The sequence below is a fragment of the Montipora foliosa genome, chromosome 11 (genome assembly GCF_036669935.1).
Source record: "Montipora foliosa isolate CH-2021 chromosome 11, ASM3666993v2, whole genome shotgun sequence".
NCBI lineage: Eukaryota > Metazoa > Cnidaria > Anthozoa > Scleractinia > Acroporidae > Montipora > Montipora foliosa.
In genome coordinates, this window is record NC_090879.1 from 27,558,057 (window position 1) to 27,569,507 (window position 11,451).

At 38.9% G+C, this 11,451-nt stretch overlaps 2 protein-coding genes across 2 annotated transcripts in view; one reads left to right on the forward strand and one right to left on the reverse strand.

Moving 5' to 3' along the window:
- Positions 1–1,193: 1,193 nt before the first annotated feature.
- Positions 1,194–1,748, reverse strand: LOC137976847 (protein unc-13 homolog C-like). The gene has a single exon (XM_068824184.1). The coding sequence runs from the start codon at positions 1,746–1,748 to the stop codon at positions 1,194–1,196; it is 555 nt and encodes a 184-aa protein (XP_068680285.1).
- Positions 1,749–10,767: 9,019 nt separating this feature from the next.
- The window catches only part of LOC137976848 (uncharacterized), a gene marked incomplete at its 3' end in the record, with an annotated part of 14,638 nt that continues 13,954 nt past the window's right edge, over positions 10,768–11,451 (forward strand). Inside the window, exons 1-2 of the mRNA XM_068824186.1 lie at positions 10,768–10,806; positions 11,386–11,451. The exon at positions 11,386–11,451 is cut by the window's right edge and continues 252 nt beyond it. Of these exons, the coding sequence (XP_068680287.1) occupies positions 10,768–10,806; positions 11,386–11,451 (105 nt within the window). The remainder of the gene's footprint in view (positions 10,807–11,385) is intronic.

Genomic DNA, 11,451 nt, shown 5'->3' on the forward strand with positions numbered 1-11,451 from the left:
ATATGCATTGTAATAGCGGAGTGATCCGTTCTTATTGCAGGAATAATATCTACATCTTCTACCTCTTCTTGAACACTACTGCTTATTAGCCAAAAGTCCAAACGTCGCTGTATTGTAGGGTTTTTTTGTCTCCATGTAAAGCGCTTAGTATCTGGATTTCTTATTCTCCAGATATCAGTCAGATCATAAGATGAACACAAATCTTCAATTTAATTTTTTACAGGATTCTCTTACTTGAGGTTTGCCTCCAGTTCCATCCAACTCAGCATCGAAAATAACATTGAAATCGCCTCCAATAATAACTTCTAATTCTAATTTATCGAGTTGTTTTCAGTGAATTTCCTCAAAGAAGATGCATTGATCTTTGGTCTTATTTGGGGAATAAATATTGACAAAAACAAAACTATATCCCTGAATGACACCTTTCAAAAGTAATAAATCTTCCTTGTTCATCTTCTTGGCGTTCTTCAATATCACAATCGAATTTCTCCTTAACCAAAATCATAACCCCCCTACTGTGCTCCGAACCATGACTAAAGAAAATGTCGCCCCTCCACTGCGACTTCCAAAACTTTTCGACGTCTGGAGTACTGTAAGTTTCTTGTAAAAAGATAATATCGGATCTCTCTTTTGTTAACCAGTAAAAAAGTGCCTTTCTTTTGTCAAGAGAGCGGATCCCCCGAACATTTAGAGATAAAATTCTAAAATTTAAATTCCGTTTTGTGAAGATTTCAAAGAGTCATTTCAGTGTAGAGAACGGAAGATAAATACGTCAAGAGGCATCTGCATACATGAAGCTCAAGCCATGGGTGCACTGCATGTCCCTCACACAAGAACAATATAAAGTTAGCCCGCTAAAATGCGAAAAAGAAAACAAAAGGCACAAAGCAAAACTACGACACACAATTACATAGTTAAAAAAGTAGCCAGCGAAAGCTGTTAAATATAGAGCTACTAACACAAAGGGTCTTGCAATCCTCATAACACCTAGTAACAATGCAAACAAAAAACTCCAGTTCTTGGAAAAAAATAATGCAAATTTGGTAAAGAAATAGTTTTATACATGACCTGAAGTTTTAGATTTTACGTTTTTATATTTGAACACCGTCAATAAACAACTTATCAGGCTCCGCCCTACTAAAATAGACGGTCTTACCCTCTTCTTTTGCCTTTTTGAAACGATGCATCTTCTTCTATCCACGCTCTAGAATTTCTTTTGGAAGGTCCGGTGAGATTCCAAAGTTTTTACCTTTCAATTTCTTCGCCTTTGACATGACCTCCTCACGATCAGGGTATCTTAAAAAACGCGCAATTATTTGTCTAGGCTTTCCAACAGAGGAAGTCCGCTTCCCAACTCGGTGCACCCTGTGAAATTCTATATTATCAGCATCTTCCACGCCGAGTTCGGTTTTTAAAAAATCAACCAAAACCTCCCTCGTGTCTTCGTTTACATCTTTTTCTTCTTTAATTCCAAAGAAACGAAGATTCTCACGCCGCTGATAAACCTCCATATACAGTTTCTCGTCTCTGAGAAGGTGAACTTGACTCTGTATTTCTTGAAAATTCTTCTTGAACGACTCTCTTTCTGCATTAGCGAAGTTCAAACCGTCCTCAAGCTCTTTAATCTTCGTTTCTGTCTCCTTCTTAAACACCTCGAAACTTTCGACCTTAACTTGAAGGCTACTTACTTTCTCGTCCACTGATTGAATTTGATCTTCTAATTTTGGTAGCTTTTCTAACACTTGCATGGTCTAGTTTTGGCATTACCGTCTCCGCCATGTTCAGCAAAGTGAGCACCTCATCCGACTCGCTACTACGCTCATAATCTCGCCGGCTTGGGAGTATTCGTCGCCTGCGAGAGAATGTTTTGTCCCTCCTTGCAAAATAATTAAATTGTGCCAGACTGAGTGAGTGATGATTCAGTGGTTCTGAGGCGTCTCAGCTGCATTGGTATCAAATTCTTTTGGAGTTATTTGTTACTAGTAAGGAATGAACAGATAACCCTGGTAGTAATAAGAACTGAGCACCGTGTCAGCTGTTTTTGCCAGGGTTAAGAACAGGTGTACGAAGCCCGGGAATGAGCAGATAAATTTGAAAGCTTGCTGATAGGGTGAACACAAGTACATACAATCATTTGGTCTCTTTCTTATGCTTGAGACTCTTTCCAAGTGGCAACCTAAGAAGCTATATTTTTTTATAAAATATAACCTGTTCTTCGTTTCCATCGACAAAGTTCATATAACAGCACTTTTTGTAGTAGTAGTAGTAGTAGTAGTAGTAGTAGTAGTAGTAGTAGTAGTAGTAGTAGTAGTAGTAGTAGTAGTAGTAGTAGTAGTAGTATAGTAGTAGTAGTAGTAGTAGTAGTAGTAGTAGTAGTAGTAGTAGTAGTAGTAGTAGTAGTAGTAGTAGTAGTATGTCTGTAAATTTCTGTTATTTTCCTGTTTCCCAATTTTATTTTTAACAGAAATTTATAATAATTACTTAGTTGACCATGTGGGGAGTGATTGCTCAATATTCTGGATGAAGGGTCATGTTCCACTGGCTCTAACCCTTCAGCACTAGTAAACTCATTTAAAACTGATACTAATTTCTTTACTTGTGCAGTAGTCACAGATCAAAGCTAAAATTGGTTTTATGTTGACAATTATCCCCGGCCTTCAAATAACAACAGTGAACGCCGTTCACTTTGCAAGTAGTGGCACTAGTTTGATTATCCAAAAAGCTAAAAAGGGCAAGGCTGACATAACAGTGAAGGAATATATTGAAATTAGCTAATATTTCAAAAGGCACTGCCTTTCTTCATCAAGGTTTTTTCAATACATTCCTTCACCGTTATATCAGCCTTGCCCTCTTTAGCTTTTGGTGATATTTAAATCACTGATAAGGTCCTTCACCAGGATCCGGTGCTTCTGTTTTGTTACGGGAGTCCTTGCTTAGAAAGTTATATAGTTATAAACCAAGTTGACTCCGTGAAGGTATTGCTTAGAGCGCCAGTCACGAAGATTGCAATGGGCCTTAGCTAGTCCTGTTCTCACTCCGCTTTTATCTTTGATTGGCTCATATTCCTAGCCCAATGCATCACGTGAACAGAGGGAGTCAAAGTGGACGACATAAATAGCATCATGCCTTACAGGAATAATGCCCCTTTTTCTTAAATAGAAGGGTGAGCAAAGGTAGTTATAATGACGAAATGATGGTGATGCTGATTACGACGATGATGATGATGTTGATGATGTTGATAAAATTGATGATGATGATGATGATGATGATGATGTTGATAAAATTGATAATGATGATGTTGGTGGTGATGATATTGATAATGATGTTGATGATGTTAATGATATTGATAATAATGATGATGATGATGATGATGTCGATGATGATAAAATTGATGGTGATGATGATGATGATGATGATATTTCTAATAATGTTGATCATGATGATGTTGATGATGATGATGATCTTGATGACGATGACGATGACGATAACGAAAGTCCCTGTAAAAATGAAAATCGTACTTACCCTTTTTTTCCCCTCCGCCACCATCCCCGTCTTTATCGTCGTCGTCGTCGTCGTCTTCTTCGTAAAAAGTATCGTCATTTATCATGGCATCTTCCAAAACCTCTTCCTTTTGAATCCCCTCTTCAGCTTTCACCGCCGGCAGTGAAGCAAATCCTGCAAGAAATAAAATGGTCTTTTAAGCTGCCGTGTCATCCGCTCTTTGTACGGTTATAATTTTAATAGACTTAACTGATTAGAGTGTAATGTAAAGTGCTAGTTTTCAACCCCATGTGAACCATGTGAGCGGTAGCCTACTAATGGAAATGGGCCCACACAACGCTCACATGGTTCATATGGTTAAGTCTGTTCTAATATAAGTGTTACACGGCCAACGTTTGCAAAAGCGTAATCCTTGCTTGTACTTGTACATGTTCATTGCCGTAACTTTAACATCTTCAGTTCCCACTGCCTGCTCCCGTCTGACCTTGTAGCTCAGTCGGTGGAACAGCGGTGATTTAAACCGAAGGTCGTGGGTCAACTCCCACCCTGGTCAGAGTTTTTCTCTGTCCTTGTGTGGGCCCATTTCCATCAATAGGGCTAACGCTCACATGGTTCATATGGGGTAGACACCTAGCACTTTACATTACACTCTAATCAGTAAAGTATGTTCTAATATAAGTGCTACACGGCCAGCGTTTGCAAAAACGTAATCCTTCCTTATAATTTTAATAGGCCAGTCAGTCTCCATTTGCCTTTCTTCTGAATCATTATGTGAGCGCGACTTTACCTTCACCTTTCGTTGTATATCGGTTGTCCTGTTTTATCAGGCTAATACCCCTTGATTACGTTGACAGGTGCAATGTTACGTGAGCAGTCCACTTAGTTGAATCTCCAGTTTTAAGCTGCCTTTTAGCTTTGATAACGAGTCACTCAGTTATTAGCCGTCGAAAACTAATAAATAGCCCTCTTTCGATATATTGAAATTCAGTCCTAAACAAAAGGTATCATCTCAAGGCTCTGGGCAATGAATACAAGGATTTGTATAGACCTTATTCCAAAATAGCCGTCATTTAAATATTCTTTTGTTTTTATTCAAATTAGCCCTTGATGCCTCGTTCTTGAGCTGAAAATTCAAAAGAATATTTTGCCTTGAACGAGGCATCAAGGTCTAATTTCAATAAAAACAAAAGAATATCTAAATGGCGGCCGTTTTGGAATAAGGTAAATGAGTTTATTCCCCAGGTGATGCCTTTTGTTTAGGACTGAGTTTAGTTTATCGAAAGTGGGTTATTCTTGGTTGGCAAAGGCGCTTATGATCCTATACGAGGGGGACATTGGGATGTATTAGAAACCGCAAAACCGAAGAAAAAATCATCCAAAACCGCAAAACCGCAAAAAAAATCCAGCTAAAACCGAAAACCGCACACAAAACCGTCAAAAAAACGATACAATGGTGACAAGTGCGGCATACAGAGCAAACTACGCTAAAATTTTATTTCATCAAAGTATTTGTGAATGTCATGGACTTGTCTAAAGCCTTCATATCTTTTAGTATCTGCTAAAATCATAGGCTTTATTTCTGCCGCTCTCTCGAGCCCGGACTTTGTGGGCTCATTTTTCGTAAAGCAGCTGGTAATGGAGCCAAGTTAACTTAGGAGAATTTGCACACAAGTTCTCTCTTTGCAATCGCAAAAAGCTATAGCTCTGGAAACTTCAATCAAAACTCTCTAATGGAAAATTTCTATTTGATAACTAAGACCTGACAGTTTGGAGATTCGAATGGAATGTTTAATCTTGGTCTAAAACATGCGATTGCATTGAGGAAGCAGGAACTTGCTCAAAGGTTAAATATGGCAATAAACAGATACGTACGTATAAAAAGGCGAAGGATGCTCGTCGGAAATTTTACATGCATTAAACCCTTAAAGGAGACCAATCTGGCGTGGCCCAGGCGTTTTTTGACCCCTAAAAGAGACCATATTATCCATAACACAGAAAAATAAAGATAAAAAACAGCGACTTCTAATGATGGCAAATACATTATCATCTAATACTTTCACCTACGTGAAGAAATATAAAAGTGTAAACATACATTTTTATATTTCTTCGCGCGCAACCCTTAGGAGATTTTCACCTCTACATATGATTGCGTTTTCCCCAAAACACCCTAAGTGAGACCAAAATCCGAAATTTACACCCCTAAGCGAGACGACGAATATCCCTCCCCATTTTATATGGGTGTCTCCCCCCCCCCCCCCCCCCCCCTATGACGGAGGAACCTATGCTACTAACAAAGAGTAAGATTAGTCGTCCCGGTTATAAAAATTTTCGCTAAAAACAGGCAGTCAAATCTCGTACTCGTTCTCGTTCTCGTCCTCGTACTGCAATCTAAAGGTACCTAATTTTTTTTAAAAAACCAACGAGCAGTTGCCCGAAAAATTCCCATACAACATTGAATTGAGGGGAGGGGGAAGGAAAACGGGATAAGCTGCAATCTCTGATTCTAGACCAACTAAATGTGCTCAGTATTGAAGCTTTTAGTCGACATACAACAAACTGCAAACTGATAGGGCTGAAATGTCGAAGGGTGGCCATCTACCAATGATAGAGATTTTGAATCATCGAGACCGGTAAATGATCATGATGACTGTGGCATACTTTAGAATCTAACGCGTAGTTCGTCAAAAAAACGACAGTCGATCGGCGTAAATACACTAACCGTTTTCCTCTCATCTACTGGACCATCGTGATAGAGTTCCTTCTCGTCCTGAAGAAGCTCGTTATTGTCATGGAATCCCTCCACAAGTCGCCCGTTTCTTTCTTCTCTTTAGCCTTCAATTCCGCTAAGACGGAACCTATGAGGAAGAAAACCACCGCGTACAGTTGCATTGCAATGTCTTCGTCGGAATTTGACTAAATTTCAAAATATTCCCTCCTTTTATACACGATTTCAAAGCTCGCAAATTTCTAAATATCACGCCACGGAAAAATTAAAATAGAATCAAGAAGCAAGATTAGCCGGGAAAAATGTGTAATTCCCCAAGATTATTTATAACCCCTTGTATCGGACAGCAAACCATCTGTTTTTTCAAAATATTGCGTCATTACGTTCTCGACGTATTATATCATATCAGAAGCTCATGATCTGGTTCAGACCTGGAAATTTGTCATTTAGATTTTATGTAGCTCGTACATTTTCCCGCGCATGCAGCGTCGATCTTATTTCTTTCCGCATTTGGGCATAAAGTTGGTGTCCTAAAAGGCCCCAGCTTTGTTCCAAGGAAAAGAGTTTCAAATTACACGCTTCAAGGTCACGTGCCTCTTATTATTTAATATGACTATATAATCACAAACCACGGAAGTCATCGAATTTGTACAACCAGTGATGTCAATGATAGCACTTTACAGACATCCAACATATAGCTACGCAAATTGTCGTGTCTAATTCGATAGCACGAGCAACCAACATGTGTTTGATATCTAAAGACGCACGTCGGATTAGCGAATATTAGATGACGACGCGTGCAGATGATTATTTTAAAGTGTGAATTGAGCCTGCGCAATAAACGAGTTATCGTGATTAAAGGAAAATGGGGGAGCGCGATCGATCGATTGCTCGTTTTACTTTCTCGTTATTTTGGTATTTTGTTGGCCTCGAAAACTGCAAGTCCTTCTTTACCAACTGGTAAGAGTTCACCAAAGAAAAAAACTTTAGGGGCAAACTGTTAAGCAAACTCACAGATCACGATCATTTAGCTCAGTATTGCAGTTACTGCATGAAACTCGGCTGCCAGCCGCGTAATTGCAACATCCCACGCAAACAAAATGTGGACGACTCTCACAATATTATTTAGGAAGAATAAAATGCTTACTGAGATGAAGTTTATTTAAAATGTCACTCGGTTTAGCTAAGCAGGTGATTTCTAGGAAGCGTACAATAAAAAAACCTTGATCCACAACAGCTAGCCTAAGAAGCACTCTACACGAATTAAAATAATATTTACATTCTTTTGTTTTGAACTGACTACAACTAAGAATAAAGGTCGACTCGTTGATATCGGGTTGACAGGTATAACACTAACTGTTTTGATTTTATTTTAGTTCCTGTGATGTAGATTCAATATCAAGGGCAAAAATCGCATTAATTGCAATGTCACAATACATGTCATATCAGTCACAAGATAGCTTAAACTCTTTTTGATTTATACCGGATCTTAAAGAGTAGTATCTTTTAGGTCGACTTTGAAATGAAAATCAACGCTAAAATAAATTAGATACAAACGTTTTAATTAAAAACATTTCTTGTTGCGGCTCGACTCTTCCATGAATTCCGGTGCATGATATGGCACATGTTTGGTACATTTAACAAAATGTTTAATAAATTCAACTTTAACTGGTGCATTGCTCATCTTTAATACGCATATCAGTCCTTTCTTTCACCTTCAGCCCCGCGGAGATATTTAATTTGATTGTATTTTTATTGACTCTAAGATGAGCAAACTGAGTGGTTACTTTCTAAAAGACGAAACTTTAATTTATTCCGGCTTTATTCTCTTTGTGCTTCCGCACATAGATCTCAGAATAAACGTTGAAGGGAAAAAGAATTCAGTCCTTGCCAATACTGGAGGACTCTTGGTTGTCTCAGTAGATTATGTCCTTGCGATCAAACACCAGAAGAATCATTTCTGGTCGCCATGCATGAAAGAAACATCATTTTCTCCTTTCAGCCGTAAATATATGTTATTCACTAGCCGGAAGGTCCGTATAGGCCCATACTCGAAACTTCGGGCACAGTTTTTCCATATACGGACCGACCAAGGCCGGTGAATAACCTGTTTAATTTTAATTTTTTTCTTTTGTCTAAAAAGGTGTGCTCTGACTTGCGACCATTGCTAAAGGCTGGCCTGCGATGTTTATTATCAAAAGCGAAATATCAGGCAATCGCAATGATCGGTTGATTCTGTTCACAATATTTATTAATTCGTTAAGCAACACTGTTTACTTTTAAAAGTATTTATAAAAGGCTTCAAAAAATCTATTTTTGATCCAAAACATTTCAATATAGCCATGTTAAGTCACCTGGCGCCGGCTCATCACACAAGCTCACGCAACCGCCCGCTGCCAGAGCCAATCGGATTGCAGGATTCGGAGAATTCCGCCGGCTCGCGCATTCAGAACAAACATAAAAACCCATATTGTTATCAATTTACAAATTACGGTTTTTTAATTTCTGCTTCTAGTTCCTGCAAAACGTAGAGTATAGTAAACGAATTGACAAAAACACCGTTGATAGCAGCAATTTGCAAACTTAACTCAATTGCATGTAAAAGATGAGTAAGGTGACGTCCTATAATAAAAGGGAAAATTAGAGAAAGCTGAAAGAAATTCAGAACTATTAACTTCTGATTACCAGAAAACACTTGGATATTTGTAAAGGAAAATAAATTACCCATTTTTTAGCTTTTGCAAGTGCACGCTTAGTGATTGGCTTAAAATTCTCGCTGCTTGCGACATGTTCGCAGGAATTTTCCCGCTCTTTACAGCACCGCAACCACGTCCCCAGGGTCTTCTCGCTTTCCAATACGGCCACTTACTATTTGTTATTTTGTGAGACGTTCCACAATTAAATACAGTCGAACCTCGATTATCCGGACTCGTTGGGACTAGACGAAATAGTCCGGATAATCGAGGGTCCGGATAATCGAGAATATGAATATTAATGAGGAACAAAAACTGATTACATTAAGATATCGTTTGGAAACCAATATGGTCTACATCTTCACTGTCCGTTGTGAATACCTGTACACGTGTCGGCAAACGTCATGATCTTTTCCTTGCTCTTGCGGATATCAGATATCTGCCGTTTACTAACGGCTGACAAATTGGTTTCTTTTTCTTTTTTTCTCTAATCGCAAAATTATAGCCTGTTTATCTTTTATCGAAAGAACAGATCGCTTACGCCTCAAGGACACGATGATCGTGAATAAACATTCGTGACGTAGTGTAGCTTCTTTGCTGAACGAGCCAATAGAGCGTGAAATTTCACTTAGCAACAAAGCAACACTAAGCCAATCAGAACTCATTCTAAAGTTCTTCATTAGTTACGACGTGTGTGAGCGATGCTTTATTTTGCTTTTTCAAAGCGAAACAAACTCGCCTTTACTTCACTTTTCAACGCTGTAGTTTTAAAAAGAATATGGCTACGGATCTTGATCATGACTAATAAATATTCATGACAAAATTGGGACCAGAAAAAAGTCCGGAAAATCGAGAAATCCGCATAGTAGAGGTACGGATAATCGCGGTTCGACTGTAGTTCTCTTCCGTGTTTAACTGTAATAAACAGTTACGTAGGTAGGTGAAGTGGATGTAATTGGGGGCGAGACGGAAGTGGTATTGGGCGAAACGAATATGTTAATGAGCAGAGCGGAGGATGAATTGAGCGAAATGGATGTGGAAGCGGGCGAAGAGGGATGTCGAAGAGGGTGAAGAAGTCCTCCTTTTTATTGAAAAAACTGTTTATTGACACATTCCATATTATCTGCAATTGTACCGTTACAGATGCTGCTAATCGTGCACCGTGAATTACAGCCACTAAAGAGTTGATTTTCTGCTTATCAAGAATTTCGCGGAAGCTTCACTAAAAATCCCTTGAAGTTAGCAGGAAAGCGCGCGGAGAGTCTGGAGAAAGGAAGCATACCTCTTTACACCCTTGAACGAGTTTCTAGCAGCGAGTATAACCTACGGCTGCACATCTCGCACGATGTCGTGCGTTACGAAAATTAGGAGAAAGACTGCTCGCAGTCCAAAAGAAATTTAAGGTTATAAACTGCAGGCATCACAAACCTGCATATTCGAAAGAGTCAATCATCGAGGGAGAAAGTTACTTCAACTGTTTCTAACAATAGAATTGAATAGTATGGTAGACAAAAGATTTGCCGAATTCGTTATTCGTTATTCGTCATTAGTTCTCTCCAGAGGAAATCGTTACACAGAAAAAAATATGACGAAAATTCGATTCTTTGTTGGAAATTATCTAATATCTTCTCTCTTATCTAATCAGCAAAAGTGTATGCCCTAGTTATAATTATCGGAGATTCAGGAGCCCATCTGATCAGTAGATGCCTTCTTCCGTCGCACGTTTTGACAGATTTAGTTATTTTAGAAATACTTTCCTGGGAAACAGCGTTTCCCTGGTTACGGTAAGCCAATCAGTGCTGTAGATTACGCATTTACAATTTCGCATAAGTTAGCTCTGGCTAAAACATGCCGGCCAAACGGGAATCGGGAAGCTCAAATTCAGAGGTAGAAAGTAGATGAATTCCTCAACGCTAGTGGCTTGTTCTCGTGACAAAATACATGATGGCAATTTCTCCATTTCATCCTCCTTCAGAAAGATTGGGTTTGTTGTTTAGGTTCGTTTTCCGGATCCTTTTTGGCCGTATCGGCGCCTCGTTTCTTCGGGCCGAGTCGCTTCTTTGTGTCGATCACTTTCTTGGCTATTTTCTAACTCACTCTCACTCTTACTGTCAGATTCTTCACTACTCTGACAGTCGTCACCTGAATACCATTTATCCGTATCTCTATTACTTTCTACCTCTTAATTTGAGCTTTTCGATTCCCGTTCAGCCAGAGCTAATTAACGTGAAATTGACTGTAAATGCATAAGCTACAGCTAAAAGTAACTAGGTCTGTCAAAACGCCCGATCCAAAAGGTAAAAGGGGAGAGGTAGGCTCCCACTGAAACGCTTCAGGTGATTTTTATTAAAACAAGAAAGGATTTAAATCGGAATAGTCATGCAATAAGCTAAGCTATTAAATTTTATTTAAAGAAGTATTAAATTAAATTAAAGCATCGGCCTTTCATCTTCCACCGTTCATTAGTTCATTAGTTCATTAGTTGGACATGAGCACTTCGGACAACTTCCATGGGATCTCCGTCGCCAGCCG